The sequence below is a fragment of the Podarcis gaigeae genome (assembly GCF_964106915.1).
Source record: "Podarcis gaigeae genome assembly, chromosome: 7".
Lineage (NCBI taxonomy): Eukaryota > Metazoa > Chordata > Lepidosauria > Squamata > Lacertidae > Podarcis > Podarcis gaigeae.
In genome coordinates, this window is record NC_139683.1 from 44,272,704 (window position 1) to 44,294,833 (window position 22,130).

At 44.4% G+C, this 22,130-nt stretch overlaps 1 protein-coding gene and 1 long non-coding RNA gene across 10 annotated transcripts in view; one reads left to right on the plus strand and one right to left on the minus strand.

Moving 5' to 3' along the window:
* LOC310848799 overlaps nt 1-22,130 on the minus strand; it is a 244,473-nt gene that overhangs the window by 197,503 nt on the left and 24,840 nt on the right. The window lies entirely within an intron of this gene.
* KCTD1 (potassium channel tetramerization domain containing 1) overlaps nt 1-22,130 on the plus strand; it is a 75,756-nt gene that overhangs the window by 23,321 nt on the left and 30,305 nt on the right. For 2 of the 9 annotated variants that reach the window (XM_083748251.1, XM_083748254.1), the window contains exon 1: nt 16-416. The exons of 4 other annotated variants lie outside the window; for them this stretch is intronic. Coding sequence is in view for 1 of the 5 variants with exons in the window: in XM_083748248.1 (XP_083604374.1) it covers nt 1,527-2,765 (1,239 nt within the window). In the remaining 4 variants the exon portion in view is untranslated. Of the gene's footprint in view, nt 1-14; nt 417-1,430; nt 2,766-22,130 lie in introns of those variants that run through there. 3 more of the 9 variants (XR_014566603.1, XM_083748248.1, XM_083748256.1) reach the window with 2 other exon arrangements.

The window sequence follows — 22,130 nt, forward strand, 5'->3', positions numbered from 1 at the left end:
GCCGGGGAGAGGAAGAGGGAGGGGTGGGAAGGAGGGAGAGCCGCCGAGAAGTGCAGACGATCCGAGAAGTTTCTCCTCTACCGGAGTCAACTCCAAGCTGCTGTTGCTGCTGCTGCCTCCGCCGCGTTTCCGCGCTTGGCTGCCAGGAATCCGTAGGGAGGAGCTGCCTTGTGCGAAAAGCCGCCTGCTGCCCCCCCCCCTTCTCGTTCCGATCTCACCTGCCGCTGTTACTGCAGCTGCGCTCCCCCTCCCTACTTCTGACCCCCACCCCACCCCTCCAGTGGGCACCGCCAGTGGGTGGTGGGGGTGGGGTAAATCGCCCCTTCCCCGCGTAAGCCATGAGAATGTGGGGGCTGCCGGGCTGTTCTTCGGGCATCACTTAGCGGACGGCAGCTGGCACCGCGCGCTGAGGCTGGGTGAGTGGATCTGTCAGTCCCAGCCTCCCCTTCTCCCGGGTGCATGCACGGGCCGATATAAAGTAACCCTTTGCATGGCGATCGCCTCGCGCGAAGCGCAACGCTGGGCGATGGAAGGCTTCCAAGCTGCTGCTGCGCCTTGTTCGGTGGCGAGTCTCCCTCTCGGTCGGTCTCCCCCTCGCTCTTCCCCGTCCTCTCCTCCTCTCCAGTCCGGCTTCCCCACTCCATTCCTCGCACATCAGCCACAACCACTGGGAGCGCGCGGCCCCTTTAAGAGCCCAGCTTTGCCTCCCGGTAGCTGAAGGTCATTAAACACAAAAGCTCTCCAGCGCTGCGGTCCAATATAGCGCATGCGCCCTGCCCGAGGACTGGCAGGGAGACGGCAATATGGCGAGAATGCCTGGCAGCGGCGGCGCCGGCGGAGACTGGAGCACCGGGGGCGGCGGCGGCGCAGGAGGAGGGGGCGGCGGTGCAGGTGGCGGCGGGGAGAACAATGCGGGGGACCGGCAGCCCGGCCGGGGCGGCCCCCACCGGCCCCTCCACTATTGCAGCGCTGGGGAGGACGAGGACGGGGAGGACGAGGATGAGATCCAGGAGGTGCAGATAACGGGGGACGAGGAGGGAGCCGAGGAAGGGATCCTGCTGTTGGACGACGACGAGGAGGAGGAGGAGGAGGAAGAGGAGGAGATGATGATGATGGGGCTGGAGTGGGCCGCCTCGGAGGAGCCGGGCCATATGATCCGTATGGACCAGGGCACCGGAGTGCTGCTGGACTCGGCGGCGGCGGCGGCCGTCTGCGGCGTCCGGGGCCGCCTGGGAGGCGTCCGGGGAGTTGGCGGCGGCGGCAGCGGCGGCGTCGGGGCTTCGGCAGGGGGCGCCCCCTCGGTGCCCGTGAGCGCCCGCGGCGCTGCCGCCTCCGCCGCCGCTTCCCTGGCCGGCCAGGCGCCCGCCGCGGGCCCCGCCGACGACTCGGACCCGGAGGCGGAGCTGCTGCTGCAGCGCCCCGAGCGGGCCCGCCTGAGCGAGAACACGCGGCTGGCCACCCGCTACGCGGTGCGCATCTTCCGCGAGTACCTGAGCGAGAAGGCGCAGAGCCCGGACTTCGAGACCATGGACAAGGGGGCGCTGTGCCGGGTGCTGCGCTCCTTCTACGCCGAGGCGCGCTCCAAGAGCGGGCAGCTCTACTCCAAGTCGTCGCTCATCAGCATCCGCAGCTCGCTCAACCGCTACCTCAACGAGCCGCCTTACTGCCGCACCCTGGACCTCACCAAGGACCCCGAGCTGCGCGCCGCCAACCTGACGCTGGCCGCCGTCATCCGCAAGCTGGAGGAGCAGGGAGCCGGGCCGGTGGTGCAGAAGCAGGCCATCACGCGCGCCGACCTGCGCAAGCTGTACACCTGCAGCGTGTTCAGCACGCAGAGCCCCTTCGGGCTCCTCAACAAGGTCTGGTTCGAGACGTGCATGTACTTCTGCACGCGCGGGCGCGAGAACCAGCGCGAGCTGGAGGAGGACTCCTTCGGGCTGGCCATGGACGAGGACGGCCGCAAGTTCGTCTACTTCAAGGCCCTGGGGCCTTACCACAAGTCGCGCTCGTCGTCGTGGAGCAAAAAGCGCGCCGAGAGCAGCGACGAGGAGAACCTGCCGCGCATGTACGAGACGGGCACGGAGTTCTGCCCCTACGCCAGCTTCGTCAAGTACTTGGCCAAGCGCAACCCGCTCTGCAAGGCCTTCTTCCAGCGCCCGCGGGACCACTGCAGCGAGGGCGACGTCACCTGGTACGAGAACAAGGCCATCGGCAAGAACCTGCTGGGCACCCGCATGCAGATGCTCTCCAAGGCCGCCAAGCTCTCCAAGACCTACACCAACCACTGCATCGGCGCCGTCTCCATCGCCACCCTCAACAGCATCGCCGGCATCGGCACCAAGCTGCCCTCGGGCGCCGCGGCCGGCGGAGGGGGCTGCTACGCCCACCTCAACGGCAGGGCCCGCGCCGCGCCGCCGCCGCCCGCCAACAACGGCGCCTACGTCCTCCCCAAAGACGGCGACGACCTCGCCGGCGTCAAGGCCGAAGCGGCGGCCGTCGTGGTTCCCGCCAAGCGCTCCCTCTATGAGGCGATGTACGCGGCGGGGGGCGGGGCCGCGGCGGGGGGCGACGCCTGCGGCCCCTCCTCGTCCCCCAAAAGACTCTGCCTGAGGCCGGCCGAGCCCCTGGACGCGGCGGCGGCGGCGTCTGTGGTGGTGGTCTCAGTGAAACACGACCCCTTGCCACTCCTCATCCCCGAGGCCAATGGGCACAGAAGCACCAACTCTCCCACTGTCATGTCACCTGCTATGGTTTCCCCCACACAGGTAACAAAAAAAGAAAAGAAGAGAAAAAACTTTATCCCCCCTCCCCCCATACACACCTTTTCCTTTTCCCAACTCCTCCTGTCAGCTTCAGGGAATTCCAGGCCATAAGGCTGGTGCATGTTGCAGCCCACTGTAGGCAGCCTCCTCCAGAGTTCAGATTCAGAGGAAGCTATCTTAGGGCAAGTTTGGAAACTTGAGACAATAACTGTCCTGACTTTTAGCTTTGGCCCATGGGAAATCTGGAGGAGAGGTGATTTGGAGGAAACTTTCCTGGTTTCCTCCACCTCTGCTTGGGTCAATAACTGTCCTGACTTGGATAGCTCAGTTGGTTAGAGCATGATGCTGACAACACCAAGGTTGCAGGTTTGGACAGCTGCATATTCCTGCATTGCAGGGGGTTGGACTAGATGATCCTCAGGGTCCCTTCCCATTCTACTATGCTATCAGAGAAATCTGGAGGAGAAGCATTTTTTAAATTACATTCAGCCCCCATCCACTATATACCAAAGGACAGAATTTAGCTGCTGGAGAACCTAAGTGAAGTCAGAGTTTCAGAAAGTGAGTCAAAAGTCATTTTAAAAGTTTCTGAGACCTTGTTTAAATGTTCGTATCCTTGACAATCTAAATAGCTTAAGTCCTCATCAGCAATGGGAGCTGGAAGGCTTCAGATTTCATAAGTCCCTCCCCACTCCGTAAAATTGATTTCACATGTCCACTCCTTTTGCCTTGTTAAATTGGGGCATAGGTGGGGTTTTTTGAAAACCAGTTACTGTATGAGTAATTGGATCTTAATCACATATTATATCACTTCCCATATTGCCACTATATAAGGATCCTCGCTGTAAAAAAAAGCATCCTATAAAATACATTTGTGTCAACAATGTTATTACAAGCTGCTGCAATTGACTCTTAAACCTCCTGATGGTCTGGTCTCCAGCATTAACAATGAATTCAGTCTAAGCTTTGAAAGAGCTCTATTCTGTGGGTACAGGTATATGACATGCCTGAGCAATTTCCAAAGTGGAAATACCAGTTTTGTACAAACTGACCCTTTCAGAGGAGTTTGCCAGCTAATCAGCCAGCCTGAAGGCTAATTGAAGAATGGGCCTTTTTGTGAATGGCTGCATCAGCATCTGTCTTCTGTAAAATACATGTGACCTCTCTTTACTGTTTGGAGTTTGGGGCCACTTGAGTAGAGTATTGTACTTTGGTCTCCTGCTGCGTGTATCTTATAGCTGTGAATGACTAGAGATCTGCTGATGTGTGGATAATGTTTTTATTCTAGCTTGTTGATGAAAGAAACTACATCTTATATATAGTCGGCATGAGATTATCAAAAGTTGGGATGGATGGTTGAAAACGTCTTTCAGAGTTGTGTTCTTATGTTGCATGTCTGTGAGCAAGAAATAAAAAAGACAATCCATCTTAAAAGAAGTATATTTGTATGCAAGTGTAGTAGTTCACCACCTTATGTTACTGCAGTTAGTAAGAGGAACTGCTCGTTAAGCTGCGAATCACTTTTACCACATAATTTATAAAGCCCCTTTAACCAATAATTTATAATTGTGTTCCCCGAACTGCGTAAGTAAGAAGCTTACCTAAGGTGAACTTAGTTTTTGTAGTTATTTTAAGTGCTGCTGACTGCTAAATCAGACATTTCAGATAAGAGGAAAAGTCAGACTGCTGATGAAATTGTATATGCGGTAGATAGAATAAAGACATCTGTTGTTTCTGTGTTTATATTTCCCCCCCAATAAATGAGCATTCAGTGAGATTGGAAGATGTTAAAATGTACTTTAATAGTAATCCCCTATTTTATGTGTGCTTGGGCGTATTCTAGATTAGGATTAGGTAGGGTAATTGACTGTCCACTCATTTCTACATGGGGATAAATATTTTCATTTGCTTTGTGCATTAAAAGTGTGATTTTTTTCTTAAGCAAAAGAAACAATTTCAATAGGCTCTGTCTACTAACCGTTCTATCTGCAGTTACTATTTTGCAAACACTTGCAGAATTCCCATCCCCTTTTTTCATGGCTGGCCCTGAAAGCATTTGAAATATGGGAAAATAAATTTAGTCTGCAATCCTAACCCCATGTACCTGGGAGTAAGCAGTAGGACTTACTTCTGTGTAAACATGAATTCAGTAGGGCTTACTTCTGAACATACATAGCTAGGGTTGCACTCTAAGAGTCTTTCACTGCTGTCTCTTAAAATGAAAATAGCCATAATGATAAAGTCATAGAGTTGTTTGAAGAAATGGATGGCTGGGTGAATAAGCCCAAAGCACTACCTTAAGCCATCAAATGTTGTAGCTGGCCATTAATCTAGAGGAAATGACTTGACCCACAATAGTTATTGCTTAATTATAAACATAGACTTTCCAGGTCATTACTGAGTTGACTTCATCAAGTGGTATGCCACTGAATTCCGTGGCTGACAAATATTGCTGCTTTCATGATAGCTTCAAGGTCTTGAAGGTCATAGACTGATAGTTTTATTGACTCTCAGTATTATAAAGATGTACACGCTGCCAGTAATACGAGTCTAAAAATAAATGGTGCACTCTAGTTTTAGGTGAAGACTAGAGGTAAAGTATTGATCTCCCTGAAATCAAGAAAGTTAAGGCTTCACCTAGAGTTACTTGATGAACATATTTGGTGCTCTTATAATTTGTAATATCGGCATCCTGACACTTATGTATGCCTAGGCTCTGATGTATGAAATTAAATATATATTACTTTGAATCCAGTGACCAGCCACTATGATACTACAGTGGGCATGACCCCCCACATTTGCATATGAAGGCTTCCTGTTCTCTTTTGCGAATGAAAACACACTGTGCAAGGATTGCTCAGGTTGTACATTCCTTTGCTCATTGAATAGAATATCTGCTGGTTATGCTTCTATCCTACCCTTCCTCCATGGAGCTCAAAGTGGTATACTTGGGTCTGCAGATGGCTTCTCATCTAGTCAGGCCTAAAACTTTTGAATGAAACTGTTTGAGACCATTCTTTGAGAAGAGGAAAGCATGTGTGTGTTTTATATGTGTGTGCATTTGACTTCTTGGGTCATATGTGTAATTAAGGGTCTATCCACACTTACTCTGTGTATACCAGTATAATACTGGAGATATCCAGAGCAAACATGTAAAATGTGGGTGACTTTTTGTTCACAGCTAGACACAGGAAACATTTCAGTTACGTTTGCTGCATAAAATACTGACATAAACATATTCAGATAACTTAATGTGCCAGTAGCTACCAGATGTAAATGTACTGGTATTTCAGGAATGCCAAGTTCAAGATTTTGATAACTGTTACTACATCCACCTTTCTCTTTCATACTAAGATATCTTTTCTTGTTCTATGGAGATATCTTTTAGTGTATGAGATACAGGGGCATTGTAGGATGCAGCAATGAAATGAGGAGAAGGCATACTAAATGTTCCTTTGATCCTGCTATCGCTTTAGGTAGCAGACACAGGAGGCATTATAGTATTTTAATCATATGTGGCTGAGCCTCCATGACCTTGACTTCAGTCTTTTTGCTTCTGAAGTGCTACAGTGATGCAATAACATAGTTGGGACTGATGAATGAGGTTTTTAAATTGTCTGTTGCATACTTGTGTATTCATTTTTCATAAATGATCAAGATCTCTAATAGTGCAGTGCAACAGCTATTAAGAGGTATCTAATCAGTCCTTTTTGAGTTTACTTATTAAAGTTTAGAAATTAACGTAAGAGACTAGATTGACATTAGTCAGGGCTGTAATGGGAACATGAGATGCATGTTTCTGTTGTAGCATAGATGTATTTGGATACAAAGGGTACTGCATGGATTACTATTCATTCGTAGCTGCTGGTCCTTTTGCAGTTAGAAAGAGCATAAGGCTGGGTTGTCAGAGAGTGAGACCAGGGCTTAACCATGCTGTGTTTTGTATATAAGGAAGGAGAGTCAGTGTGACTGAGGTAATTAATATCTTTGGGTTAATTATTCAACTTCATTTGTTTATCACTGTGGACCTGGAGATTGCTCAAGACAAGACCACTACATCAAAGGAATTCAATATAGAAAGACAAACGATTACAGTAATTATTAAAAATGACATACAGTAGCACCTTGCACTGTCTAGCTAAGGGTTTTATGTCCTGTTCTTAAACATGCTATTAGTCATTCTTATAGTCAGATGATTTGAATGCAAATAAGCATACCATAATCACATCCGCCCATGGTAGCCTCTGGGAGACAGCTGCCCTGTGCTGACAATAAGCTGTGTCAGGGGTGAAGCAACTGTAGACATCCGCTGCTATAGACAGGATTCAGCTTTAGTCAGTGGCATATCAAAAGTCAAATCGGCTGAACCCCACACCTGACAGTAGATTGTGATGCCTGTTTTGTTGCTTGCTGATGTAGCTGGAAGTCCACACAAAGTTGCTGTTTTTCTGTGGCTGCCACCTGCTGAGATGGCTGTGACACCTGAGCCTAAGTTGTTAATATTTATCTTCTGGTTTTCTACCAAGAGAGGCAAACAACATGATTGTAATATAATATAATAAGCACAGTTAACAAACAATGTCTAAAAGCAATACGAAACCAACAAAGTAAGAGCCTAACCACAAGTAGCAAGGGTTAAAGATGTTATACATTAAATCTGGCAGCAATAAAACGTATGTGTTACATATCGAAAACCAGTGGAATAAGAAGCATCTTCTATTTCTGGTGAAAGATGCACAAAGAGGGAACCAGTTGAACTTCAGTTGGGAGAGCAGTCCAAAATCATGTTGTCACCACAGAAAATATCATTCATCAACTCTCCCAGGATTGCACCAAGTGCAAGGTTTCTGACAATAATTTGAACTTTTGTTCTCACAGGTATTAGACTAAGTACTCTTTAAGTTAACCTAGATTGAAAGTGTTTGTTTGGGGCTTTGGAGACTATACTGTCATTTTGAGTGAAGCTCAGAAGGAAATAGGAAGCTAGAACTAACATAATATCAAAGTTCTTTTGAGTGCCAGACAAAAGTCCAGCTTCCAGATTTTGGACCAGTTGCATCTTCCTAGGTTTCAAATGCAACCCCATGTAGAGAGCATTACAATAATTCAGTCTGGAGGCAACTGAAGCATGGGTGAGATGAACTCATGACACATGAATTTATATGAGTTTTCATGCCAGCTTTTCTGGCCCTACAACCCATTTTTTTCCACTTAGGATTTGAACCCTGGTCTCACAGGTCCTAGTCCAATGTTCTTAAATCACTATACCGCATCAGGTTGTAGTCAACTAAGTCCTACTCAAAGTAGACCCACTGAAATTAATCACACTAATTTAATCATGCCCATTAATTTCAATGGGTCTAATCTGAGTAGGGCTAGACTTGAATGCCACCCGCTGACTTTAATACAGAATTTTATGTTAGTTAGGAAGGCAAGAAGTTCCCATATTTTTGGGGTAACAAGTGCCAGAGTAATATCCTACCTCGTTAACCTTTTGTCATTTCACCTATGTGATGCCTCTCTTAAGTCCATTTCTTTGCACAATACTTGAATAAAACATTTACGTTTTCAAGCTGAGTGGTCTGTATGCAACAGTCATTAAAAACTGAGCCAGAGAATGTTTAATATTTTGTGTCTTGGCCAGACTTGATCAGTCTGCATGGGTGCCATCAGGAGAGGCAAGAAAATTATGGCTGGAGAGCTGAAGTAGCACCTCACAAAAAAACCCCTCTCCTCAGATAGTTAAATAATTCACTACCCTCAGTATATGAACATCAAAGTCCTAATGCACAAACTAGAATTGCAGGTGCCTGAAAGCATTTTCCCTATTAAATGAAGCTTCTGTGCTTTTGCTGTTGAAAAGGGCTCTTTTTTTTTTTTTGCTCACTGTTCTCCTTGCAGAGACCCAGAGATCAGAAAATGCTCATTTTTAATTGGTGAATCTGTATGACAGTGTGAGCTGACTTATTTTATGTATGGGCTAGAAATAAATGAGTGGTTAAACCCTTTGAAATGCGCCACTGCTGCAAAAGCCATGGGCTGTAATTAAATTGAATGTAGGGTTGTATTGTCTGCTGCCTTTAGCTATAAACTTGATAATAGACCCTAGTACACCAACTATTGTGTTAGAAGTTGGAACCTAATTAGTTATGTTGTAGATTTTTCAGCCACTTTGGAAGACCTGTCTTCTCTCTTCCCCCTTTCTTTTTTGGTGTGTCAGAAGCATGTGCATCCCCTCCCCACCCACCCCCCACCCCCGCCCGCCTGCCTGCCCTCTTCAAATGAAGAAAGCATTGAAGGTGGCTCTGAAATATCAGTGTGCCAGTTACTGCTTAATGGACCATATGTTGTGAATTCTAGGGAAGTGATTTCAGTACAATTTGGATTCAGTGTCATTTGCTGAAACTTGTAAAGTACATGCCTAAGGGCAGCCTGTTATAACCCCTGACTTTTGGGCACTGGTTTTCTAAAGGAAAATGGGTTGCTGTATCTAATACTTGCGTAGTCCAGCTGCTGGTTTGCTGTATCTAATACTTGCGTAGTCCAGCTGCAGTTTTTTAAAAGGCTTTTTAAAATTGTTTGATACATTGGGTTTGTTTGTTGTTGTTTTTTAAAAAAGATGTAAATATGAGCACTTTTGAAACAACTATCATACACCCCCAACATTGCTTCTGTGCAACTTCAGTAGAGAGCCCAATGGAACATCCCACTGGCAGAAGGGAGGAAGGCCATCTTCTCAGCATTTTCCTCTGTCACCGCAGTGCCCATGCTGCCCAGAAAGATCCCACAACCCTCCAGTGAAGGTTGGGAAGGGGTAACACAAGGTACGGCAAGGTGATGAGGAGAATTTTGCCATGCTCGGCTAAAATACTCCATATCTTATTCACTCATTGCACTTATGTGCCATCTTCCTTTCCAAGGCACCCAAGGTGGTTTGCAATTTTAAAGGACTGAAAGAAATGGTGTACTATCACTAGACCAGGGGTTGTGAACATAGTGCCCTCCAGAGGTTAGACTAAACTCCTATCACCCCTGACCATTGTCCGTGCCGGCTGGACCTGTTGGGAGTTGTAGTTCAGTATCTGGAGGGCACCGTGGTGGCTACCCATGCACTAGACAAATGATTGTATTTACCATCTGGTTGCGAAACTGATGTGATCATGATTAAACCTCTGATTGAGACCTAAGATTTGACTTGATGCTGAACTACCGTAACCAGCACTGGTTCAGTGACAGGGGTCAGCTTTAACTGCTGTTACAGTACTAAAATATAAGGCACTATGCTGGTATATACATATGATTAAACCTTTTTGCAATAATTGGCAATTAATTGTTGAGCCATTTTTATTTCTCTCTCAACCTCTTTGCGTCTGTCTCTTCTGAGAAGCCTCTGGCTTCTAGCCTTTAATCGATTAAAAACTCCATTAAATCGCACCAGCTAATATTAAGCCTCATATAGCAAGCAGATAAATATTATGAAGATTCATTATATCATTTTGTGTTTCATTATGCAAGAGTAATTGAGACATGTTTTTATTTATTGTATGCAGTAAATCATACAACATGTATTAGCTGGTAGCTAAGTGTGAATGATGCCTACGATAGCATAAGAATAGCACCACTATGTTCTGGAGAGAAACTAGAATGTCAATGGTAAAAGATCCAACTTGCCCTCTGTTTCCAGCTGAGGCACTGTTTGCATAGGCAAAATCGTGAATTCCAAACATGATAGGACAGAAACACTAGATCACTTTATTTATTCAATCACTCAATTTGTAGTTTTATATTTGAGCCTTTCTCCAGTCTGGAACACGTAAAGCTGTGAAAGTAGCTAACTGCTACACACACACACCCTTTGGTTTGTAGAACTGGTACTGTTACAGGTACCACATGAAACACATTCCACAGTTGTAAGAAATCAAACTTTTAGTGTTCAGAACTCCCTGCCTAGTGACCAGGGTGTATTTGATTTAAATCAAATCGATTTAAATCACGATTTAAATCACTAGTCAGTAAGACAGATAATTATGAAATTATTGTGAGATTTAATAATTTAATTGTTTATATTTGGACAACTTTTCTGCTGTACTTTATTGGAAGGAGAAAAATAATCATTTCCTTAAAAACAATTTAAACAATTATTTAGCTAAAACAATAACATTATAGCATATGTATCCAGGTTTGTTAATTGATGTGGTTAAATGGTTTAAAAAACAAAAAACAAAACTTAGACTGAGTTTTAGCACACATGAAAAACTTAAAACAAATCGTTTTCCCCCGATGAATAGCCTTTGGACTATTATGTAACTTAAATAGAAAACTATCTTTAGAAAATATTTTCCTCCAAAAGCATTTTATTTTTAAAAATCCAATTTAAATTAAAAAATCCAATTTAAATTAAACAAATCCAATTTAAATTTTAAAAATCTGATTTTTTTGATATATATTTTAAATCATTGATTTTTATCCACCCTGCTAGTGACACCACTTAAAATGTTTTAGTTTAGGCAAGTCACCCAGACACAAAGATGCTGACATCTTTCAAACTCAGATGATGATCACATGGTCTGGATCAGTTCATCTGGGAAGAGGCTGTCATTGAGCTTTGGATTGGGCCCAGAAACTAATTGGCAGCCAGTACAGCTGGACCAGGATCGGTGTAATATGCTCAAACCATCTTGCCCCAGTGAACAACCTGACCGCTGAATTCTGCACTAACTGAAGTTTCTGAACCATCTTCAGAGGCAGCCCTATGTATAGCATGTTGCAGTAATCTAACCTAGAGGTTACTGGAGCATAGACAACAGACATTTGGCTATCCCTGTCCAGATAGGGGTGTAGTTGAGCCACCAGCCAAAGCTTATGGAAGGCACTCCATGCCACTCAGGTGGCCTACCTGAGCCTCGAGCCACAGCAAAGGATCCAGGAGCACTCCCAAGCTATGAACCTGCTCCTTCAGACGAAATGTAACCCCATCAAGAGCAGGCGATCTTCCACCTATCCAGTCTAGGGAACCACCCACTAACAGTGCCTCAGTCTTATCTAGATTGAGCTTCAGTTTGTTGGCTCTCACCCAGTCCATTCCCAAGACAAGACACTGATCCAGCACATCCATAATTGATTTGTAGATGTGCTCTCTGTGATTGGGCACCGCTCCAATGATTTGGGCATTAGTTTCATTAAGCTATTTTTCTCTGAAGTCAGAGGAGGAACACAACCTTACTGAGAAATTGGTCCCATTGAATGAATGCCACAACAATCACAGGAAAATTAGGATTGACACACTGAAGCATTGGCATGTAGGATGTCCAGCATCCCAGTCTTTTTTCTTTCTTTTTTTAAAGCAGGGGACCATCCTGTGTGCATATATCAGGCATCCCCAACCTGCGACCCTCCAGATGTTTTGGCCTACAACTCCCATGATCCCTAGTTAACAGGACCAGTGGTCAGGGATGATGGGAATTGTAGTCCAAAACATCTGGAGGGCCAAAGGTTGGGGATGCCTGGTATATATAGTAGGGAGCAGCAAGTTGTGTTTGAAGTGGTCCACCAGCCATGGGAGAAATCACCTTATTTCAGCTGTGCTGTTTGGAGAGGCTTAAGCTTTATGTGCCTCTGTGTGTGTTCACCCTCCATGATCAGAGGCAACATGACTCTGAATACCAATTGCTGGGAGTCACAAATGAGTAGGATGCTGTTGGGCCTTCATCCTGCTTCAGGCCTCCCACAGGCATCTGGCTGGCTACTGTGAGGATACTGGACTACAAGGGATATTGACCTGATCAAGCAAGCTGTGTGTGTGAGAGAGAGAGCCCTAGCTATATGCCTGCAAATGGGTGTGGTTTGTATGTTTGGTGCATGTTTGGAGACGACTTTGGCATGCAGTTTTTGAAGGGTTGGTCTACCCTGAATATGGTTCTTGTACCAATTTACTGCTCTCCCCTCTCCAGGTATACAGCGTTACCTCGGGTTAAGTACTTAATTCGTTCTGGAGGTCTGTTATTAACCTGAAACTGTTCTTAACCTGAAGCACCACTTTAGCTAATGGGGCCTCCTACTGCTGCTGTGCCGCTGGAACACAATTTCTGTTCTCATCCTGAAGCAAAGTTCTTAACCTGAAGCACTATTTCTGGGTTAGCAGAGTCTGTAACCTGAAGCATATATAACCCGAAGCGTATGTGACCTGAGGTACCACTGTATATCGTTTAACATATTTATGATCATCAGGGGCCGATACAGCAGATTAGCATTCTCTTTTTACTTCTGTAAAATCTCTGGGATGCCTTGATTGATTTCAAATTGTGCCCTTTGTTTTGCTTCTTAACTGATGCCTACCCCACCCTTTCCGATTCTTGCCTTAATTCTGTTCAGGGATTTGCTGTATGGATGCAGTACACTGTGCCAAAACTGCCTATCCATTTTCTGGGATGAGCAAAATATAACTCCATATATTTCTTGCCTTCAGAGAAGCTTCACCTGCTTTCACCTGTAGTCACTGTAGTTTATTTATAGCATTGCATTGGTCTGGCAGGATGAATTAAGCTGGTTCAGTTGCTTAGACAAAAATAGTTGCTTTTGAGATACTCTTGCATTATTACAGATAAACCACATTTACAGTTCACTGAAGCAAGAGAAACCCACGAAGCTCCTTGGGAGCATCTGTGCATTGTTTCAGATCTGATAGATATTTCATATTAAAAAACATCTTAAATCAAATACTAAAAATCCAAATATTGGTGTGTGTTTCAGTGAATGCTATAAATCAGGCCAGCACAAGCTATGGCCCGCCCATCCAAACACAGTTTACAAGCTATGCAAATATGCTCTGTAAATCTGGTTTTGCTGCTTGCCTGGGTCTGCAAAAATAAGAAAGTTGTCAAGCACCTGGCAAGCCACAATATATGGCTGGTGGGCAGTTTCAGCTTGGTGGGTTGCAAGTTGCACTGGCTTGATATAAATCCCTGTTGCCTGACTTGAGGAACTATCTCAAGGAACATAAAATAATCCCCTGAAACGTGTCTTGGCTCACTTGCTTTAGTCATCCCGAGCCATTTGATATACACAAAGAAATGCCCCCCCAAAGGTGGTTATAAATATCTGAAATGCAATTCCTCTTTAAACGTCCAGTACATTTCAAGCAGCCACAAGCTCTTCCTCAGGTAATTCTAAAAAGGCTACAAGGAGAGCTGGCTTCCTTTCTCTCTGCCATGAGTGGTACTGACTGTTTACAAGCACCTTTGGGACTTCCCGTATTGTGTAGCCTGCCATCGCTGTGCCCTTTGCTTTCCCAGAGTATGCCATCTTTTCTTCTGTTGGTAATATAGTACACTGTTGTTGGTCTGGATTCTGGACTCTATAGTGTTAGAGCTGGAGGAGCTTTTTGGCTTCTTCCTGTTCTGAGAAATCTGCAAAGAATTGCACTTGAAGCCTAGAGAAACATGATGGTATGTCATTTTCCAGCTCTACAATTCTATGATTCTACATTCCTGTGATTTTGGGCTCCAGCTGTGAGATTCTGCCCCCCTCCCAACTTTTGGCAGCTATGATTGCTGATGTAGAGCCATGGCTAGGGGGAGGGGGGTCTAGCCAGGGTTTCTGCCCTGGGTGAAGCCTCTATAGAGGCGCCATTGAGGCTACCAGCCTCTCAACATGTCTGGGCTTCAGCTGGAGAGAAAGGTGAAAACGTGAATGGCAGCAGGAGTTCCATCCTTCCCCTTTCCCCATGAAGCTGAAGAAGGCTCATTTACAACATGATACAGGGAGAGAGCGAGAGCTGGAAAATCTGGAGAGGCTGTGTGGTTCTCTCCAGTGCAGGCACCCCCAAACTTGGCCCTCCAGCTGTTTTGGGACTACACTTCCCATCATCCCTGACCACTGGTCCTGTTAGCTAGGGATGATGGGAACTGTAGTCCTAAAACAGCTGGAAGGCTGAGTTTGGGGATGCCTGCTGGGATCCCCTGTGGGTTTGCTACTGTGTGAGAATGAAATTCTGGAGGGACAGAAGGAGGGGCAGGAAGCTGAGGAAGAGAATCAGTTGGACTAGATGGTCCTTGGCGTCCCTTCCAACTCTACAATTATATGATCCCTTCAGAACTTTGAATGTGTTTAAATAGCTAACGTTGAGTCATTTTACAGACTATACATGATCTACGCACAGGAAAGTAAGGAGCGTGAGAGCATTTTTCCTGCCAGAGGCAGTTTCCTGGCAAAGCTCTGGTCAGCCCGGCTGCATTAGGATTGTAATGGGAGGGTACTTTCTACTTTAGACTTGCAAAAAGCATTTCTTCACCTTACATGGAACCTTAAATGACTACAAAATTATCATTTCCTAAAATGAGTAATTAAAGAAAAATAAAATTGAAAGGAACCTTGTTGAAGCTTATTTGAGAGTAAATTTACACGTCAAAACTCTTTGAAAAGGGTTTGCACAGGACCAAGGAGAGGGGTGGGTGGCAAAAAGACACAAAGGGGGGGGGAGGATATTTTAAAAGGAAACCAGAGGGTCTTGTGACCAAATAAATAGAATTCAAAACCTGACCTCAGAAAGACAATTGCTGCACATGGAAGTTCTATTCTGACAAACAATTTGCTTTTCCTGGAGGGGATGCTTATTTTCCCTTTGGTCATACAGTCATAATACTTCTTAGGATTCCTTTGTATTCAAATGATCTATTGCTTACTTTTTGTGCCCTTTATAAATAAATGTGTTGAGGTGTGTGTTTATATGTATGTATGGGGATGGGGATGGGTGAAGGTAACTGACAAAAATGAGCAGAGGCACCATATTGCTCTATTTCTGAGCTTTGGAATATTGGCAGGTAGGAAAGTGAGGGGCAGGGGAAATACTGGGTATCATAATCTTTGTTTATTTCTTAAAATATTATATAACAGAATACACAAAAAGAAAAATACAGTTAATATACTTAGTATATACTTGGACGATTATTCACAACTTACAGAACAAATATTCATAAAGGATTTTACCAGGGAACACAATGCAGAGCAGTGGCAGCTCTGTGTCTTGTGTAATATCTAATTAGGCCCTGAAGCTAAAGTAGCATTCCTCTTGTTTAGTAATTACAGTGGAAAGAAATGTTTTGGGGTTGCCACCATAACTGTGCCGCGGTATGCAATGTGATGCAGTTTTCAAGTGGCAAGGTTTTCTTTTTTTTCTTTCATCTTCTCAAAAACCACTTTCTCAGACTAATGTGCTTCTGAAATGTTCTTTTGTTTGCAGTCGCAAATATACTCCTGTTGTAAAGAATTCAGCTGCAGGTCACCGTTTGGTACTGCAGAGTTCAGTGACCACATTTTGCTCCTGGCCGTCCCAGCTGTGGCCCCTTCACACAAATCACTGGCAAGCTAACCCCATTCCTTATTACTTCTCCAACATGACTTGGCTCCTAATTAATGTAGAAATAAGAAGAAGAAAAAGAAGCTAATTAACAAAGTCTTCCAAACAAAACAGTATCATTTGGAGGAGGGGTGGAGTTGGGTTTTTTTAAACCAAAACCTTATTAAGGCAACCCCCAGTTTCAGATAAATAGATTCAAGTGACTATAATATATGATTGATTAGTCTATGCACACAGTATGGATCATGTTAAATGTTAGCTTAAACGAATAGATAATGCATGTGTGAGGCACAATCTACCTAGAGGTTTTCTTGTGCTGATCTCATTGAGGCTTGTGCAGGAGAACTTCCAGAATGCTTTTGCAGGAATAAATAGCACACATACCTACTTGGGGCAATCCCCTCCACCTTTGCAGCTCCCTTACCAGGGAATGATGGGCTAGAGGGATAGGACTGGTGGGAGGCCTGCTGTGTTGCCTCCTGTTGGTTTAAAGCGCCCTCCCACTGCTTCTCTGGGACACCCTCCAAAGCATACAGTAGGAAAAAGTATTATTGGAACTGCAGGAGAGACTTCAGCTCTTTGCCTTTTCCTCAGTCCACGTAGTGTGCTGGCTTCAGAGGAGAAAAGGAGCATGACAGAACACACCCACCCACTCCACAATTCAAGCTTCCTGTTGCTTGGATCAGACCCGAAGCTTGGTTGACAGTTCACCCAGAAGCCAGCTCTCTCTGAGCTTTGCAGCACTGTACATTGAGTGAAACACAACTGCATGCCTTCCTATCCCACGAAACGCAGCGTGACCTGCATGGCTTTGTGCTTACTCTCCTCTCAGCTTTACACCTACTGCCTGCATGCCATCTTCCTCACGCACCATTTCCATGCTTCTGTGGCTTTTAGGATTTGAGGAGCAGTTCTTCTACAAAGGGTGAAGACAGGAGGTTGTAAACGACCTAAGTCTGCTTTCCTGAATCCATATGGAAACAACTCGACATACCTCCGTGTCTGCGTGGTGATTTCATTATATTGAAACTAACCTTTATTTTAAATGGCATTTATGAACATCAAAAGGACATGATTTCTCTTCCCATTATGTGCACAAAATTCTAATCCTAGTAGGCTGCTTTTTTCTTTATGCAAGTTTGCATTTCCTTATGGAAGTTTAACTCATCATAGCTGCTATTTTCCTCCAGGGCTGCTGACAGGGAGAGGGGGGGTTACAGGGGGTACAGTGTACCAGGCTATGAGCCAGCAGGGGCTCCTGCCTCTTGGTTTTCTTTTTTCTTTTACAAAAAAAAGTCAAACAAATACTTCTGAAGAAAGTAAGAAAGCAGAGGCAGCTTTAAGGGTGCAGCAATTAGCAGTAAGCACCATTGCTAAGGATGCTTAATCACCATTGCTGAGCAATTAAAGAAAGGTATGTGGACCACCTTCACCTGGTACTTGGGAGAAGGTTCTCCCAGAGCAGTACAAAAGAGTAGGAGAGACTAGTAGTTCCTGCTATATGCAGGATGGACGAAGATACTGAGGTATGTATGTTTAATACATGTCCCCAATATTTTCTTCACCCCAACATGGGCTGCCTTTACAGAGTAAAACCTAATTTGCTTACTTAGGTATGTTCTACTGAAAAGCAATTTCCTTGAAATAAATGAGGCTTCCTTCCTACTAGAAAAAAGGGTGCTGTTGTAAGCTTCCCACCCTGCTTTTTTTGTTTTCCACCCAATCACTACTGTTCTGCTTGTCATCACTGGGCTGTTATTTATTAATATACAATCACCATAAACAAAAATGTGAAATGAATCTGCAAACACTTTGCAGCTGCAGCAAGGTTACTGTTCATCTAGGGACTGTACTGTAACACAGTAGTTCTGTTTGTTTATCAGAGTTGGCAATATGTTTTGTGCATGAGTTTTGCTGAGAGCTGTGAAACCGCACATATTTGTTGCCACTTGTTGTATATTTTGTATCTTGATTTTTCCTCCTGGGAGCTCCAGGCTGTGTACCTTTTCTTTCCCTTCTCCCTGCCCCCTTTTTTATCTTAACCACAGCCCTGGGAGGTAGGCTAGGCTGAGAGTTGGTAGTTCAAATGCTAAATTTGTGAAACTGCACATACGTACTTGAGAGTACTTTTTTGCTTTTTATTTATCAGGGCTGGCAAACTGTTTGTTTTGGTATTTTGCTGTGAATAGGAGAACTATGAAATGTTGCAATTAAAGCAAGGGGGATATTGTGAATGACATATTTGTAACTTGCTTTTGCATTCAGGAACTCTCAGTTGTGTACATTACCTGCCGCCCTTTTATCTTAGCAGTAGGAGCCACCCTCTTCCTACAACTGTAATTTATTTTTAAACCATACAGTGATGGGCAGCTAAGAAATCAAATATTAGGAATAGCAGCTAGGCTAAGTTAATACATGTGCATAAGCAGCAGTTCTTGCTAATAGATTGTGGAGTGGGGGTGGAGATGAGGCCACAATTCACCTACAGTTCACCAGCCCACAAAATCCATTTGGGATCCCTGGTGTTTCTTTCCATAATGGAGAGAAATGCATCTGTGCTTAGTCTGTTTGCCTTTTCCAGACTTGCTCCCAGTCCCTTAACCTTTTGTGTTGTGGTTTTTTGTTTCGTTTTTTTAAGATTATGAGCCTGAGGGTAGGGATGGTCTTATTACTGATCATTATGAGCTGGTCTGAGGTACAGGCAACACCTGATTTGCGAGGGGGTTGCGTTCCAAGTCACTTTTCGCTCCTGCAGAGCACGCATATGCCTGCCTGTTACATCCAGCCTCCATTGTGCCCTCTTCCACTTCCAAAAATGACCCACACATGCAAGGTTGCAAGTTCTTTGAATGCATGCAAAACGGGGGTTGCCTGTACTTTTTGAGCTGAAGAGGTTAAAAATACTTTTATTAAATGTGTGACGCACGTGATCCTGCACTACCATATGTATGGGCTTGTGTAACTCGGAAGCATTTGCAATGTTTGTCAGGAGGATACCTATTCTTGTAGAACACAAGTTAATTCACTAGTTAATACACTATGTCTCTGTAGCATACATGTATGTCTTTGAAGTATATGTGCATTATATCAAGATGATAGTGCTGAATTTCTAAGTATTTTAGATGTTTGAATACATATCTTTTTTTAAAGCTGATAAAAGAAGAGGCTGGCAGTTTCAAGGGGAGGGGTTGCTTTTATATCACTGGCCAAACTCTGATTCAAAAGAGCCACTGGATTGTAAAGGTGAGGTGTCTTGTCACCCCAGAGTGTCCAAACCTGCAACTTTCCTAGGGTGAAATTATATCTGTGCTCTCTCAGCAAAGATGGCAATTGGCAGTGTTTGTTTTTTTTCCACTTCTGAGGGTGAAATTGCCAAGGGGAGAATAAACATCTAATACGCCTTCCGAAAGTTTTACGATGGGTGTTAGCTTCTCCTTGCTGTTAGGTAGATGATCTGGAACAATCCCAAGGGAATGTGCTGCTGAAGTTCCAAAAGAAATAATTCAGTACTTCTGTTCTTCGTAAGTGCAGACAAAAGAAAGCGATCACTTTTGTCAAAACCTGGAAGAGTGAACTACCTTGGCACAAGTCAAGAACAATCAGGTATTCGCTCCCTGATCCCACCCCCGCAAAGGAAGACATATTGTTTCCTGGAGCTGTGTCAAAACTTGGGGTTCAAATATCCTGAATAATTTCGTGTCCTACAAAACTACCCTTTCATTGGGGAATTGGGGGGGGGGTGTTTGAAAGGACATGAAAGTGTTTGTGGGAGAAGGACATTTGACCCTGTTGCAACAAGGCTGAAAATTCCTCTTTTGCTGCACTCAGTGCATGAAAATGAGAAGCGTCAGTCAGGCTTGTTGAATATTGGAAATCACATTTGAATGAGCATTTGAATGCATATAGGAGCGTACATCTCACTGTTGTTGATGGAATGCATGCTTAAGATGTTTGATTCCATGTCACTGGAATCTGGCATGGCTAGAGTGGGCCTGGGATTCAGAATGAGGACGGTATGACTTTGCACCCCCTGACAATTCCTATATAGCTCAGGGATGGGTAACTTGTGGCCCTTGAGAGGTTGTTACACTATGTTTGTCATCATCTCTGATCATTGGCTGTTCTGGCTGGGGTTGCTGGGTGCGCCCGGCATTTTCCCATATGTGGCATTGCCAAATGTATGAGATTTGGCACAGTTCTATTATTCCCCAAAGTAACTTTTCAAAGGATGTTGGCATTGGTCAATGTTATTTTATTACAAATTAACAAAACAGAAAACATCAGTGGATGGTCATCTTAAAATACATATGCTGCTAGTCATATATATATATATATATATATATGCTTTCGTAGATTTTCACGGGTACAGGAATGCAGGTTTTGGTGTCCTCGGGTGTCTTCCCGTGTAAAAGTTGGGGTGTCTAGGCGACGTTTCGACGAGGTCTCACTCGTCATCTTCAGGCTGGTGCTTTCGGCTTCTTGTTACTGGAACAGAGCGGGATCTCAATGTTTGAGTTCCTATAAATACTGTAGAGGGGGTGTGGTGTCTAGCCTCCAATGTTCTGGGCAGAGAGGAAGATCTGGCTGACAGATCTGGCTGACACAAGCCACAAAACCACAGCTCGCCCCTATACACGAAGCCAAGCCAAAGCACAACTAAGTGCAATACAGCCATCTTCTCAGGAAAACTCTTCACAAAGTTCAAGAGGTCAAGACACAAAGACTTTAGCAACTAATCCACACCTAATGACCCACCTAAGTGGTACTCAGGATATCACTCAAGAAATCACTCAAGGTATCTCTCAAGTAATTAAGGAACAAAAGAAGAAAAGGCACACTAGCCTGGGAACTTCCTCTCTGCCCAGAACATTGGAGGCTAGACACCACACCCCCTCTACAGTATTTATAGGAACTCAAACATTGAGATCCCGCTCTGTTCCAGTAACAAGAAGCCGAAAGCACCAGCCTGAAGATGACGAGTGAGACCTCGTCGAAACGTCGCCTAGACACCCCAACTTTTACACGGGAAGACACCCGAGGACACCAAAACCTGCATATATATATATATATATATATATATATATATATATATATCCCCACATTAAAGAACACAGCAGTTAATAGTGCCAGCTGTGTTGTCATGCTACATGCAGTAAGTTATGTTTGTTATCCTAATATTGCATGAGCTTGTGTGCAGAGGTGTGCTACTTCGTATATTATCCCTTTAAAAAGTGTAAGTAAAAGTACAAAAGCATTATAAGAGCCCTGCTGAATCAGACCCAAGGCCCATGTAGCACAGCATCCTGTTCTCACAGGAGTTAGCCAGATGCCTATGGAAGTCTGCAAGCAGGATATGAATGTAAAAATACTGTAGATGTAGCAGGTTGCAGCAGTATCGTGCCAGGGACTCCATAATGATTATGGGCAGGACTGGGAGAAGTATCATATATAGCCAGTTCTTAAATATTTTGTTGTCATCTCAGGGAGCATGTTGAAGATATATTTATTTAATTATATGTATAGATATTTTTTTCTAAGTTATGGGGATGGCATACAGTATCCTGTTGCAGGATATTTAGGTTTCGATCTGCATACATAATTGAAAGTATTGTACGTATAGTGATTCTTAAGAAGAGCTTTTTCATGTGCATTTTGTTCTAGTAGGAACAGCTGTGGTACAGTTTGGTTAGGAACAGTCATGATGTTAATTTGTATAAATAAGTGTTAATGTAGAAGCCAAGTTGATTTCAAGCCGATCACGTGGTTTTGGTATTGCTTCTGTTGTGTTTTTTTAAAAATAGTTTATCACACGCAGGGATAGGGAGAGAATTTGTCTAGGACCACTGCAACGTTTTTCTGCATTCCTACAGATGTATTCAGTTCATATTTTGACATCATATTTGCAGTGATTCGGAGTTCTTCATTCCTGAAAATGAGTTATTTCATAAGTTTGTAGTAGCAGTGGAGAGAACTATTTCATACATGGTACACAGGAAACAATTGAAGAAATGGTT